The sequence below is a fragment of the Herpailurus yagouaroundi genome, unplaced genomic scaffold (assembly GCF_014898765.1).
Source record: "Herpailurus yagouaroundi ecotype Mexico unplaced genomic scaffold, PumYag 183, whole genome shotgun sequence".
Lineage (NCBI taxonomy): Eukaryota > Metazoa > Chordata > Mammalia > Carnivora > Felidae > Herpailurus > Herpailurus yagouaroundi.
The window spans coordinates 4,977,661-4,991,870 of record NW_024412414.1 but is presented as its reverse complement, the minus strand read 5'-3'; the positions used below and the strand labels follow the sequence as shown (position 1 = coordinate 4,991,870).

Sequence of the window (14,210 nt, the reverse complement as noted above, 5' to 3'; positions counted from 1 at the left end):
CTTATTAGCCCAAAGGCACAGTATAGGCTAAAGTTGCCTTGGGTACCCATCCACAGCGTAGATAAGGAGCTAGGTTCCTACATCATAGGCACCCTATGATGTAGCCCCAAGGTGGGGAGTGGGGGAGGGGAAGTGCTGGGGTGTCTCTTACCCCCGCCCCCCACCTTGTTCATCTGCTCCCGCCCCCAGGCCCGAGCCACGCGCGGCCGGTGTTGCTGCTGCACGCGGCGGAGTCAGAGGCGCAGCTGCGCCTGGTGGGAGCCCTGGCTGAACTGCTTCGGGCAGCGCTGGGCGGCGGGTGCGACGTGATCGTGGACCTGTGGGAGGCTACGCGCGTAGCGCGCGTGGGCCCGCTGCCGTGGCTGTGGGCGGCGCGGGCGCGCGTGGCGCAGGAGCAGGGCACCGTGCTGCTGCTGTGGAGCAGTGCCGACCCCAGTCTGGCCGGTGATCCCGATTCCGGCGCAGCGCCCCTGCGCGCCCTGCTCCGCGCGGCCCCGCGCCCGCTGCTGCTGCTCGCTTACTTCAGTCGCCTCTGCGCCAAGGGCGACATTCCCCCGCCACTGCGCGCCCTGCCACGCTACCGCCTGCTGCGCGACCTGCCGCGGCTGCTGCAGGCGTTAGATGCGCTACCTTCCACCGAAGCCGCCAGCTGGGGCCGCCTCGGGGCTCGTCCGTGCCTGCAGGGTCGCCTGGAGCTGTGCCGACGGCTGGAACGGGAGGCCGCCAAATTTTGCCAACTGAGGCTGAGCAGAGACAGGCGTAGGGGTACTGGCTGGAACCCCTGAATGAGCCTTCTACCCTTGAATCCTTGGGGTGCCACCTCGGGACTACTGGCCAAAAATCCTTACGCTGTCTGCCAACCTGGGAGCAGAGCACCTCCCTCACTGCCCCAGCCCCTTCCCCACGTGTGCCTGGCTTCTTCCTTAGGATTACCCTTTCAGAACCAGCACGGAGAGTTGGTCTTTACTGAGGGCTCCACCGACCCCAGTCCTGTGGGGGTGGGGGAATCTTCCCACTTCTCTTCAAAATTCCGGAAAGAGTATTTTGCACATGAACCAGTCCAGGCTGGAGAGGTTGTGGGACAGGGGTAGAGGAGGCAGGAGCTATGGCAGTTCTGAGCGAGGGATGACTTCAGGGGGTGGGAGAAAACCCCTTTCTGAGCCAGGATACTGCTTTCCCAGACTGGAGCCCAGCCCAGAGGAGGATGGAGGGAGAGAGAGAGCCTGATCAGGGAAAGAGGTTTCAGCCTTGAGTGGCCAGGACACAGGTGTGACTAAGATCAAGAAAAATAAATAAAGGTGAATATAATGGATAAGCTAAGAGACACAATGTGCTTCTCTACTGTGCTCAGGATGCTGAGTTGGAGGGAGGGTCAGCACAGCCCTGCCTGGGGGTTGTTATGCATCAGTTTGTGGGCCCAAACCCTGCGTGTCCACACCTACAACCACATATTTCACATTCTCACAAGCAATGCCTCTGAAAAGGCAAAGGAGGACCTGGAAATTCTCACTGTGAACAGGTTCAGGAAGGTGCATTTGTCATGTAGCCAGTGCATGACAACAGCACAAATGGGGCTCCCTGTCTGCCTGGCTCTGAGTTCCTTTCCTCCATACCACACTTGAGCAGAGGCCAGGAAGTGGTGAAAAGCCCACTTTCTGGTGCTCTTCGTCCCTGCCTTTAGAGCTCCTGTCCCACAAAGGGTCACTAAGTCCCAGGGAGTATGTGAGAAGGGACCTGGAGTGCCCAGTATGAGGAGATTCAATAGGCACCAAAATCCCAGATTCACGTGGCAAGTGGAAATGCCCTAAGATTGCCCAGGCCCTCTTCCTTAGGGACTCCCAGGGTGAGTAAGAGCTCCCTTACTCAGCTGTGACTCTTCAGGGGCCCCTCCCAGCTAGGTGTCAGAGGAGGAGGAGGAGGGGGAGGAGGAGGAGGAGGAGGAGGAGAGGGAAAGAAGGAGGTGAGGCCACCACCCCAGTCCAAGGCTGCTGGCTCCCAGGCCTGGTGTTGGTGGGAGGGACAGGGCGGGGCGGGAACAGCCAGCTGCCTGCCGGGAGCCAAAACGAAAGCACTCTGGCTGGGTCTGGGACGGCATTCAGGACTCCCAGGAGAGGGAGTGCTCAAGCCCGCACTGGGACCCCAGGCTGAGGAGGGATTCCAGCCCCTCCTGGGGCTGAGTGGGAATAAAGGTACCGTGTCTGCCCCCCCCTCTGGGGGGGGGCAGGACAGGGCCTTGGGCCTTGGTGCCTTCTGGCACCTGGAAGATGCCTGTGCCCTGGTTCCTGCTGTCTTTGGCACTGGGCCGAAGCCCCATGGTCCTCTCTTTGGAGAGGCTTGTGGGGCCTCAGGATACTGCTCGCTGCTCTCCGGTAAGTCTGGGGCACTGGGAGTGTTGGGGAAGGCTCAGGGTTCAGTCTGCGGCCCATTGGGGCCCTAGCCTGGCTCCTGTCACTGTCACTACTGCCAGAACTGCCCTGGCTGGTCTGTCTGGTGCTGATGGGTTAAGAGAAGAATGGGGAGGGGGCAAGCGTTGAGTTTGTCTTCTCCTGGAAGGGACTTGAACAAGGAGCCCCGGAAAGGTGGGCAGGGATCTCAGGCAGGGAAAAATGGCTACATTCGGTGGCATAAACTCTAACTCGTCTTTACCTTCTCCCCAGGGCCTTTCCTGCCACCTCTGGGGTGAGTAGCCCTACTTTTAGAAATAAAAGAACTGCCCAGGTTGGCGGAAGGGATGTTCCAGTCCCATGCCTTTCACCACCCACCTTAAGCCCAGGAAGAGCCCAAAGCCCCTTGGCCCTCTGGGGGTGTCAGGTACAACTACCCTATGGGTTCTGAACAGCTTTAGCTCTCAGTCTGCCCTTTATGCACAGATGGTGACGTGCTCTGCCTACCTGGGAGCATCGTGTCTGCCCCAGGCCCTGTGCTGGTGCCCACACGCCTGCAGACAGAGCTGGTGCTGAGGTGCTACCAGGAGACTGACTGTGACCTCTGTGTGCGAGTGGCCATCCACTTGGCTGTGCATGGTGAGCATGTCATCCCATAACTGTGTGTGTTCCCATGTGAGTGTGTCTGGGATGGGCACAAGGACTGGGGAGTCTGGCAGGCAGTCCTGTGCATCCTTAGTGTTCTCCTGGAAAGCACTGGCCAAAAGATCCCCATGTCAGCCTGGTCTCTCTGTCTACCCACCCCCCCGCCCCCCCCTCCCTCCCCCCAGGCCTGGCCCCTGCTTCTCAGCACTGGGCTTTCTGGAATGAAGCCAAGCCCAAAGCCAGCCCAGAGCTGGGGCCTGAGCTGGGTCTTGCTCTTGGGCCCTTCTAGGGCACTGGGAAGAGCCTAAAGGTGAGGAAAAGTTTGGAGGAGCAGCTGATCCAGAGCTTGAGGAGTCTAGAAACGGTGAGGAGAAGATGGCTGACCCAACTGCCCCTTGCCACGGCCTTGCCCATGGCCCCTGGGCCTGACCAAACCCCTGCCCTGTTGCTCACAGCCTTTCTCCAGGCCCAAGTCGTGCTCTCCTTCCAGGCCTACCCCACCGCCCGCTGCGTCCTACTGGAGGTGCAAGTGCCTGCTGCCCTTGTGCAGCCTGGTCAGTCTGTGGTATGCAAAATAATGATAATACCAATAGCCATCTTCTAAATATGACATCTGTGAGGCGCTGTCATGTGCATTAGCTCTGTTTGCTGATGGCAAGGCTGTGGGCAAGCCCTTTCAGCCCTTTGTGCCTCAGTGTTCCAGTCTGTACAATGGGAATAAGAATAGTCCTACTTCATATGGCTGTTGTGAGAAATAGATGAGTTGGTATGTGTAAAACACCTGATGTAATGCCCAGCAGTAAAGGGTCTCAGGAAGTTTAATTTTCCCTTTCTTGTGTACTCCTTAAAAGTACCCATGGGGGTACCTAGGTGGCTCAGTTGGTTAAACGTCTGACTCTTGATTTTGGCTCAGGTCATGATCTCATGGTTCAGTTTGTGGGATCGAGACCCATGTTGGGCTCTGTGCTGACAGCGCGCAGCGCAGAGCCTGCTCAGGATTCTCTCTCCTCTCTACCCTTCCCGTGCTCACCTGCTCTCTCTTTCTCTCTCTCAAAGTAAATAAACTTATTAAAAAAAAAAAAACAGAGGCGCCTGGGTGGCGCAGTCGGTTAAGCGTCCGACTTCAGCCAGGTCACGATCTCGCGGTCCGTGAGTTCGAGCCCCGCGTCAGGCTCTGGGCTGATGGCTCAGAGCCTGGAGCCTGTTTCCGATTCTGTGTCTCCCTCTCTCTCTGCCCCTCCCCCGTTCCTGCTCTGTCTCTCTCTGTCCCAAAAATAAATAAACGTTGAAAAAAAAATTAAAAAAAAAAAAAAAACACCCATGAGCGAGGCATTATTATTACCCTTATTTTCCAGAGAGAGAAACTGAGGCTTGGCGAGAGGAAGTCTGTGGGCTGGATCTAGTTCTTGGACTTCCTGCTGTACCATGTCTGCTCCGTGTACATACTGTGGTGCAGAGTGTTGGAGCTTCTTCCTACCTCAGGAGGCCACATGTGTTTGGAAGATATATCTCCACCCCGGGCCAAATCACTCAAGCCTTTTGACTTCCCCTCCAGCCCCCAGCTCCCAGCCAATATCCTCTTGCCTGGAAAGTTACAGAATCGGAGAACATCTGCTGGCCCACCTCAATGGGCAGTCATGAGGACCCCTGAGGCACTGGGTGTGAGAAGGGGTTTCTGATCATCTTAGCTTTGACCACGTGATGCAGGACAGCAGGGTTGGGCACAGGGACTCAAATAGCTAGGGCCCTTATCCCTGCCCTGCTGACACCCCTACTGAGGGGGTGTGCTTTAGAACTGGGAGCCTTTTTTTTTTTTTAGTTTAGAATTGAGGGCCTTTCGGGGCGCCTGGGTGGCGCAGTCGGTTGAGCGTCCGACTTCAGCCAGGTCACGATCTCGCGGTCCGTGAGTTCGAGCCCCGCGTCAGGCTCTGGCTGACGGCTCAGAGCCTGGAGCCTGTTTCAGATTCTGTGTGTCTCCCTCTCTCTCTGCCTCTCCCCCGTTCATGCTCTGTCTCTCTCTGTCCCAAAAATAAATAAACGTTGAAAAAAAAATTTAGAATTGAGGGCCTTTAAAGGAAATGTTAATGGGAGAATTTCAGGCTATACAGTATAGCATCATTGGTTGGGGAAAGGGATGAGTGGAGTGGTCCATGGACAGGAGCTCAGAGCCCTTGGCCTGTATTCTGAGCCCTATACCACCAGCCTTCTGCCACCCCTCTCCTCACAGGGTTCTGTAGTATTTGACTGCTTCGAGGCTGCTCTGGGGGCTGAGGTGCGAATCTGGTCCTACACTCAGCCCAGGTACCAGAAGGAACTCAACCTCACCCAGCATTTGCCTGGTAAGTGGCTCCAGGTCCTGCCCCACTGCCCCCAGTCTCTTTGTCTGGCCACTGCCATTCTGCTTTTATCCCCTTCCTTGTCCCATCTGTTCTCAGGCAGGTGTCTGAGCTCCTATCTTCCCCGGGGTCTATCCCTCTTGTCTCCTCTCCCCAGGTGATACTGCTTCCCAGTGTTTGAGGAAGGTGCTTTGGGCCCTGGATAGATGGGGTGGTATTTAGGGGAAGGGAGTCCTTCCCAGTGCTCCCCATGGGTCAGACCACTCCTCTTCTTTCTTTGTCCCCCAACCCCACTGGTGGCTTTTCTGTGATCTCTCCCCAGACTGCAAGGGGCTGGAAGTCCGGGACAGCATCCAGAGCTGCTGGGGTATGATGGACTATGGCCAACGGGGCTGGAAGGAGGGAGGGACAGGGTCTGGTGTGTGAGGGACCCTTGGAGGTGGCTTCAGGTCTGGGCTTGCCACAGTCCAAATGCTCACAGAGCTCATTTAATTCATCACACATGAACTGCAGTAGCTCCTACTCTGTGCCAGGCATTGGGACTATGAAGATGAATCTCCCTTATGACAAATTTATTTATTAGTACCAGGGACATCTAGAGGCCCAAAATGTTGTCAAGATTATGGTACCCTCCCCCCACATACACACCATATATCAAGATAACAATAATGTTAAGCCATAAAATAAGGGCTAAGAAAGTCAAGGCTCTGATGGTTTTTCCCAGGTACTACTTGAATTTTGTTTTTGCTTTGTTCATTTTTTTTTTTTTTGAACTGGGGTATAACATACATACAGAAAAGTATGTAAAGAGCACTGATTTTAAAGTCCAGTTCACTTAATTTTTACATATGTATACACTTGCATAACTACCACCCACGTCAAGCTATAAGCAGTGATGTTCTTGAGCTCTTAAATTTTTTCAATTTTATTTCCCTTTTGGCTCCTTAACTTAACTTTGGCCTGTCTCTTTGGTAATTCATTAGAAACTACTCAGCACCAGAGCTTTGAGGCCACAGATACACATCATGCATTTCATATCTTCATTCATTCAGCAATGATTCACTTATTCAGCAGATATTTATTGTGTGATTACTCTGCCCATGGAATAGTCCTAGGCACTGGAGATTAATTGGTAAACTAAACTGACAAAGATCCCTGCCTTCACAGAGCTGACATTCTAGCTGGGAGTCAGGGTCAAGGTAGGGGTGATGGAGGACACAATAAACACAAGGAAATGTGAAATATGCAGTAAGTTAGCTTGATTAGTGTTTTGGAGAACATTTGGGGAGGGGAAAGGAGGATAAGGAGGTTGGGGGTTGCAGCAGTCAGGGTTAGCCTCACTCTAGTGAAAAAAGACCCAAAGAAGTTATGGAAGGAGCCATATGGGTGTCTGAGGGAAAAGGGTTCCATATGCAGAGAGAACAGCCAGTACAAAGAGCCTGGAAGCAGGAGTGTATCTGGTGTGTTTAAGTAGAGAGGGCAGGGTGTCTGCACTAGATTAATTAAGGACAAGAGTACTAGGAAATAAGTTAGAGTGGTCAGGGCAGCCAAATTGTGTAAGGTCTTGCAAGCCGTTATAAAGACTCTGGCTTTTACTCTGGAAGTAATTTGGGGGGTCATCAGAAGGTTCTGAGCAGAGGCTGATTTATCCTACAGTGGTTACAGGATCATTCTGGCTGCAGAGGGAGAAGAGTGTGTCAAGATACTGGGCTGGCTGCTGGGGACAAAGTCTGGTCTGAGATGAGGACACAGGCTCTGCCCTTTAGGGGCCTTCCAGTCTCAGGAATTTGAAGGAACTCCAAAGGGTCAGTCAAAGGGGTGTGACCAGGCTTGGGTATGTAAAAGAGGTGATGGAGGTCTCTGTCTCTTTGCCTCCCGCACAGCCCTGCCCTGGCTCAATGTGTCTGCCGATGGTGATGATGTGCACCTGGTGCTGGACGTCTCTGAGGATCAGCGCTTTGGCCTCTCGCTGTACTGGAACCAGGTCCAGGGTCCTACAAAACCCTGGTGGCACAGAAACCTGGTGAGGCCTCCCTGTCCCTAAGTCCATTCCCACTCTAGGCTGATGCCCATGCTAAGGATGTGAGTGCATTATCAAAAGGGACCCTTGAATACAACACAGTGACCCCCACCCAAAGCAAGGAATATTGGTGGGGGAATAGCTACTTGCCTGGTTTCCTCGACTTTGGCCTCCAGCCTTCCTCCTCCTCATCTCTCCAACTTTCCCCCTTCTGCTTGTCCCACAGACTGGGCCACAAACCATTACCTTGAACCATACAGATCTATTTCCCTGCCTTTGTATTCAGGTAAGAGAAGAGTCCAGCTAGATGCCAGGGGAAGGGTACTGGAGAATTAATGAGGGGGGTGCCCCTTACCTCCCTTGTCTTACCACCCTCCACTCTCTTCTTTGAGGTGGGAACTATTGCTCCCTAGGGTGACTAGCCCCCTCCTGACCTTTGCTGTCCTGTCTTCTGCCTGTTGCAGACTCTGGATGCTTTTCCTGATCCTCTATCCACAGGACTCCTACTTATGCTTCATGGCCCCATTCAAATGTCACCTCCTCCTTGAAGCCTTCCCCTACTCTTCCAATTGTCTCTTTGTGCTCCCCTGGAGGTAGAGAATGTGCTGTGAACTCAGACTGATTTGAATCCTGACTCTTGCCATTTGCTAGCTGTGTGACCTCATGCAAGTCACTTCACCTCTCTGAGCCCGTTTTTTGTCTGTAAAACGGGACTAACAATAACAACTTCATAGAACTCTTATAAAAGGAAGTATCCAGGCTTCTGTATGTTGGCTCTTCCCTCTTCTTCTTCTTCTTCTTCTTTTTTTTAAGATTTTATTTTTAAGTAATCTCTACACCCAGTGTGGGCCTCGAACTTACAACCCTGAGATCAAGAGTCACATGCTCTACCGACTGAACCAGCTTGGTGCCCCTCTTTCCTCTGAAAGATATCTGATTCTATGTCTAAATGGTCATCAGGTCCCATCTGTTTTACCTCTGACATTAATGTCTGTCATTCCCTCTACCTGAAATGCCCCACCCCCTTCTTTTCTGTATAATCAAATCCTTCCAACTCAAGTGCCACCTCTTTCCCAGAGCTTTACCTCAATTCCCTGGCCTCTCCTATCTTCCAGTCTTCTTGCACTTGTTATTCCTAGTCCATTTGTCACTTCCTTTCTTATTTGGGCACCTGTTTCACTTCTTCTTGCATATAACAGATGCTCAATAAATGAGGGATCAATTTATTAATATGTATATACATGTCTTATCCTTACTACAACTGAGAATTTGTAATTTCCTTGAAGGTAAGGAAATAGTACCTAATTCAAATTTAGTAACTCCCCCAGAGCCTTGCACAATGCCTGGCATGTAGTGGGTGCTAATTAAGCCTGTTAAAGGAATGAATGAATGAAACTCTCTAACTAGCACTGTGATAGGACACATAACAGACGTTCATGAAACGTTTGCTGTGATATAAACGTCCTTACTGCCATGCACAATGCCTGCTACATAGTGGGTGGTCTTAATTAAAAGTGTGCTGAGTAAATTAATGTATTATCTCTATATCTTAGCACAGGGCTAAGCAAAGAATAGATATGCTTTAAAAGTCTATTGAAAGAAATGGGGTGCCTGGCGGGCTTAGTTGATACAGCATGTGACTCTTGATTTCAGGGTTGAGAGTTCAAGCCCCACACTTCAGGTAGAGTTTACTAAAAAAAAATAATAATAAATAAATAAATAAATAAATACATACATACATACATACATACACACACACACACACACACACACACACACACACACACACACACATTTATGCGCTCCTGGAAGGAAGTAGAAGCCCGGGGGCCATATTTCCTGACCATATGCATTACTGTTTTTCTACAGAAGAGTATATATATTTTATTCTGAAAGAATAAATGAATGTGTCCTTAACACCTACCATACCACCTGGTACATAGTAGGTTCACACAAAGTGATCATGGATTTAATTATCAATGTTCCTAGTGCCTACCACAGTGCTAAGACACATAGTAGATACTCACTAAAAGTCTGTTGAATGAAGATGTTGCCAGATAATTGGCATAGAGCTTGCTGGAAGAATAAATGTGTGCAACTCTAGGACTTTGCAAAGGGCAAAAACACTGGACGAGTGTTTATGAAATATCAGTTGAATGAATGCATCCCCAGTGCGTAACAGAGGCTAGGCTCCTGGAGGGTCAACTCAGTTGAACTGACTTGTAGAACCCAGTTTCTTTTCCAGGTGTGGCCGCTAGAGCCCGACTCTGTCAGGACAAGCATCTGCCCCTTTAGGGAAGGTGAGCAAACTGGGGCTGGGGCCATGGTGGTAACAGTGCAGGTGGATGAGTTCTGGGTGCCCAGTGACCCAGCCCTCTCCTTGCAGACCCCCGGGCACATCGGAACCTCTGGCGTGCAGCCCGGCTGCAGCTGCTGCCCCCGAGGGGCTGGCGGCTAGATGCACCCTGCTCGCTGCCTGCTGAGGCCACTCTTTGTTGGCAGGCACCAGGCGGGGGCCCCTGCCAGTCGCTGGTCCCGCCACTGCCACCAGCAAATGTCACTGTAAACGTAAGTGAAGCGGTGGGAGGCTCCTGGAAGGAAGTGGAAGCCCAGGGGGGCATATTTCCTGACCCCACCTATTACTCTTTTTCCACAGAAGGCACTTGAATTGCCATTGCTGAATGTCCACCCCAACCTCTGTGTCCAGGTAAGAAGGGGGCATAAGAGCTCTGGGCTAGGGGCAGGACCCCGAGTGGACCCCCCCAGATAATTCACTGTCTTCTGGACCCACTTTATCCTTGAGTCACTGGAACAAAGTAGTTACTTCTGGGAGTTCCAGTATTGATTTTAGCAGTGCCATGGGACTCTGGGCAAGTCACTTTACCTCTCTGAATGTCAGTCTGTTTAATGGGGATGATAATAGTAAATACTTCATAGTAGTGGCTAAAACCAATACATGTTCCCACCCTGGAGAGCTTATGTTCTAATGGAGAAAGGCAGACAATAGACCTACACACTATGTTAAAATTGTATCTAAATACTATGGGAAGGGTGGGGAAGGATAAAGGAGGGTGGGGGTTGCAATTTCAAGTGGAGCAGTCAGATGAGGCCTCTTGGTGAAGGTGGTTAGATGAGAAGGGAATGTATAAAGACATAAAAAGAGCTAATTTAGGGTCATAAGGCCCTTTAGCACAGACACTCTCACAAAGCTAAGGCTGAGAAAAATGAAGTATTTGCTAATCATCCAGCCTTGAACCCTGATCTGCCTAAGATTAGGTCCAGAGTGCAGACCCCCTCCCCCCCACATGACAGGCCTCCCCTTACTGTCCTACCCTTTATGGCCTTGGCTCTCGCTTTTTCCTGAGCTCCTAACCTTGGCCCCTTCTAAGCAGGTGAGCAGCTGGGAGAAGCTGCAGCTGCAAGAGTGCTTGTGGGTTGGTGAGTGAAGCCTGGAGAAGGCTGGGGCAGGGCCACTGTAATAGGGATGAAGCCTAGAAGTGCCAACTCTTGGGGGGTGAAGGTCAGGCACAGGAATGGGTGGGGCGGGGGCAAGTGGCAGGCTCCAGCAAGTTTGGGTTTCACTCAAGACTGGGCTCTTACCCTTTCCAGACTCCCTTGGGCCCCTCAAGGATGATATGCTGTTGGTGGAGACACGAGACCCCCACAACAACAGATCACTCTGTGCCTTGGAACCCAGTGGCTGCACCCCACTACTTAGCAGGGCCTCCACGGTGAGGGCTAGGGGACCCTCCTCCATGCACCTTTCCAGTTCTGTCTCAAGCCTGGCCTCAAATTTTCACAATATTCAATTTCCCCTCCTCGGTTCCGGCCCTGTGCTGGTGTCTGGGAATGTGGGGGTGATTCAGACCTAGTTCCTGTTCTCAGAGGCCTCTTAGTAATCTCCATGCCCCATTCCCCCACTATTCTGCTCAGCTGCAGCTTGGTGGTCTCCTAAATGTGGTACCCCTAGGTGATAGTCCCCTTTTGTCTTGGCAGAGGGCAGCTCGCCTTGGAGAGCAATTACTACAAGATCTGCAGTCAGGCCAGTGTCTGCAGGTGAGTAGGTGGCAGGAGGGCCCTGCTCCAATGCCCAAGGGCAATAGGCCTAAAACTCTGTATTTAACTTCTTCCATCTCTTCCTGTGCCTCACAGAGGGCACCAGGGAAACTCTCACTCTTCCTAGGTAAGGGCCTCTTCTCTGTCCCCCTAGTACCCACTCACCATCTATTTGTGCTTATGTGTGTCCAGCCCTAGGGAAGCCAAGAGTTGAAGAAGCATAGTTCCTGTTCCCAAGTTGCTCACTGCTGGCTAGAAACCAGAAAACAGATAACCAAATTCATATGTGCTAAGCATTGGGTTCCATGGAAAGCTTCAAGGAAGGGACATTGTGCCAGATCTGGCAAGGAGGAAAGCAATAGTCCAGGCAGTAGGCATAGCATGATCAAAGGCAGAGAAGAGAGGCTTGTGGGGAACTACAGTGTGAGTGTGTGTGTGTGTGTGTGTGTGTGTGTGTGTGTGTGTGTGTGAGAAATATGCATAGCTGAGGCTGGAAATTTGGAGATCAGGCTGGCCAGAACTTGTGTTGTGGGGCCATGGTCTTGGTTTTGTTTGTCTTACAGCTGTGGGATGATGACCTGAGGGCACTGTGGGCCTGCCCCATGGACAAGTGTGAGTATTACAAGAATTGCCCTTCCCCCTCCGTACCAGGAGCTGGAATCTAGACAATCTTAGGGGCAGCACATGCAATGGCCTGTCTTTCCCTGGCTCAGATCAATCAGAGGGACACTCCTTCCTTCATTCAAAAGCCAAGAAGAGAGCTCACACAGAGTCTAGCATCACCAAAAAGGCACAATCCCTGCCCCCACCGCAGCCATAGAAAGCTAGAAAGACATTAGCTAAACAATCACTTACATTTAGTAAATGTGAGTTATTGAAGCATTTGCTATAAAATGTCTAAAACCATGAATGCAAATAATGAGGACCTGACTTAGATGGGGTGAGGCCGGGAAAAGGTTTGACCTGTTCTGAAGGCTGAGCTGAGTGAAGTGGGGGAAAAATGCTTTTTTGAGGAACTTCAAGGTGGCCATTGTGGCTAGAGGGTCTCGAGGGGCAGACCTCTATCACAAGGATGCAAGGGTCATCTAGGGCTTTGGGAGCTGATGTAAGGAATTGGATTTTATGTTAAGAGCAGTGGGAGCTTCCTGAAAGGCTATAATCAAATTTGTATTTTAAAAAGGTCTCTGGGGCTGCCATGTAGTGAATGAACTGGAGGCAAAAAAGAGGTCAGGGACACCGTTTGGAAGATTGTTGGAGTCATCAAGAGAGTGAGGTCAAGGGTCCAGCAACACTAGGCTTAGGAGACAATCTTAGCTGACATTTGAACACCTACTATGCCCAGCATTGTAAGTGCTTTGTGAGTATTAATACATGCAGTCCTCACAACAACTGTATGAAATAAGTACTAGTGTTAACCCAGTTTTACAGAGGTGAAAACTGAGGCAGAAGATGAAATGACTTTTCCAAGGTCACCCAAATAGATGGATCTATGTTCATATATTGACTCTGACACTACATGCTGTGGACTTCGGGCAAATCTTTCCATTTCTCTGAGTCGTCAGTCACATATCGCAGCCCCCGAGATCTTTTAAATCTTTGAGTTTTTCTCCTTTGTGAACTGGGGTGAAAGTGTATGGTATCTAATTAGCCTATCCTCTCCCCTGGGTCTCCTAGACGTTCACCAGCGCTGGGCTCTGGTGTGGCTGGCCTGCCTACTCTTTGTCGCTGTGCTTTTCCTTCTCTTCCTTTTCAGAAAGGACCAAGTGAAAGGTGAGCGCTTCCGGGCTTCCGCACTCCCCAGAGACAGGGCTGGGAGTTCCCCTTGAGAAGGTGGCAGCCGAGCTCATGGGCTTCCCCGCCCCTCTCCCCTAACAGGGTGGCTGAGGCTCTTGAAGGAGGACATCCGCGCGGGGCGTAAGTGTGAGCAAGTGCCAGGCGGGGGGCCGCCCCTAGCGGGCCGGCCTCGGGCCGTCTCACGTCTTCCCTTCCCCTCGATTTTTCTGGCAGCTGCCACCCGGGGCCGCGCGGCTCTGCTCCTCTACTCGGCGGAGGACTCTGGCTTCGAGCGCTTAGTGAGCGCCCTGGCGTCGGCGCTGTGCCAGCTGCCGTTGCGCGTGGCCGTGGACCTGTGGAGCCGTCGTGAACTGAGCGCGCAGGGACCCCTGGCCTGGTTCCACGCGCAGAGGCGCCAGACCCTTCAGGAGGGCGGCGTGGTGGTGCTGCTCTTCTCACCTGGGGCCGTGGTGCTGTGCCGGGAGTGGCTGCAGGACGGGGCTTCGACTCCCGCCCCGCAGGGCCCGCACGACGCCTTTGCCGCCTCGCTCAGCTGCGTGCTGCCTGACTTCCTGCAGGGCCGGGCGCCTGGCCGCTACGTCGGGGCCTACTTCGACGGACTGCTCCACTCAGATGCCGTGCCTGCCCTTTTCCGCAGCGTGCCGGTCTTCTCCCTGCCCTCCCAGCTGCCCGGCTTCCTGGGGACCCTGCAGGAACCCGGCGACCCCAGCCCGGGGCTGCTGAGAGAGAGGGCGAGGCTAGTGTCTCAGGCCCTGCAGCCTGCCCTGGACCAGCTGCTTAAGGCTCCCGGGGATCCCGGGGACCCTGAGGACGGGACGAGGGATGGCACGTGAGGCAGGGGAGACAACTTGAATAAAGGCAGACGCTATTTTTCTATCCGTGCCTCCGGCATGTGTCTGTGACCGCGCCACTAGCCGATCAGCACACCGGCGGCCCTTTAACACCCGTACAGGTGCAGCCCGGCGCCGCCTCCGG

General features: G+C 52.6%; 2 protein-coding genes across 15 annotated transcripts in view; both read left to right on the top strand.

Moving 5' to 3' along the window:
* Positions 1-1,320, top strand: part of IL17RE (interleukin 17 receptor E) — a 58,324-nt gene extending 57,004 nt beyond the window's left edge. For all 7 annotated transcript variants that reach the window (XM_040492035.1, XM_040492033.1, XM_040492034.1 and 4 more), the window contains one exon: positions 190-1,320. In XM_040492035.1, coding sequence (XP_040347969.1) covers positions 190-785 — 596 coding nt within the window. In that variant the 3' untranslated portion in view covers positions 786-1,320. The remainder of the gene's footprint in view (positions 1-189) is intronic.
* A 705-nt stretch (positions 1,321-2,025) lies between these two features.
* Positions 2,026-14,111, top strand: IL17RC (interleukin 17 receptor C). 8 transcript variants are annotated; one of them, XM_040492023.1, is made up of 19 exons: positions 2,027-2,369; positions 2,658-2,679; positions 2,871-3,023; positions 3,319-3,393; positions 3,485-3,594; positions 5,257-5,368; positions 5,688-5,732; positions 7,249-7,388; positions 7,612-7,671; positions 9,619-9,685; positions 9,772-9,953; positions 10,042-10,092; positions 10,778-10,823; positions 10,995-11,116; positions 11,382-11,441; positions 12,005-12,053; positions 13,116-13,211; positions 13,317-13,355; positions 13,449-14,111. In XM_040492023.1, the coding sequence occupies exons 1-19, from the start codon at positions 2,265-2,267 to the stop codon at positions 14,066-14,068; spliced, it is 2,154 nt and encodes a 717-aa protein (XP_040347957.1). In that variant the 5' UTR covers positions 2,027-2,264; the 3' UTR covers positions 14,069-14,111. The 8 variants fall into 8 exon arrangements, with proteins under 8 accessions (XP_040347961.1, XP_040347957.1, XP_040347959.1 ...); XM_040492024.1 differs by having other exon boundaries at positions 2,028-2,369; positions 9,631-9,685; XM_040492027.1 differs by lacking the exon at positions 7,612-7,671 and having other exon boundaries at positions 2,026-2,369; positions 9,631-9,685.
* The last annotated feature ends 99 nt before the right edge of the window (positions 14,112-14,210 follow it).

What these genes read in the sequence shown, in the direction of transcription:
- IL17RC (XM_040492023.1), top strand. Translation starts at nt 2,265, where the DNA reads ATGCCTGTGCCCTGGTTCCTGCTGTCTTTGGCACTGGGCCGAAGCCCC. An exon ending in CATCCACTTGGCTGTGCATG is followed by an intron (nt 3,024 to 3,318) that starts GTGAGCATGTCA and finishes GGGCCCTTCTAG; the next exon opens with GGCACTGGGAAGAGCCTAAA. An exon ending in GGAGGACATCCGCGCGGGGC is followed by an intron (nt 13,356 to 13,448) that starts GTAAGTGTGAGC and finishes TTTTTCTGGCAG; the next exon opens with CTGCCACCCGGGGCCGCGCG.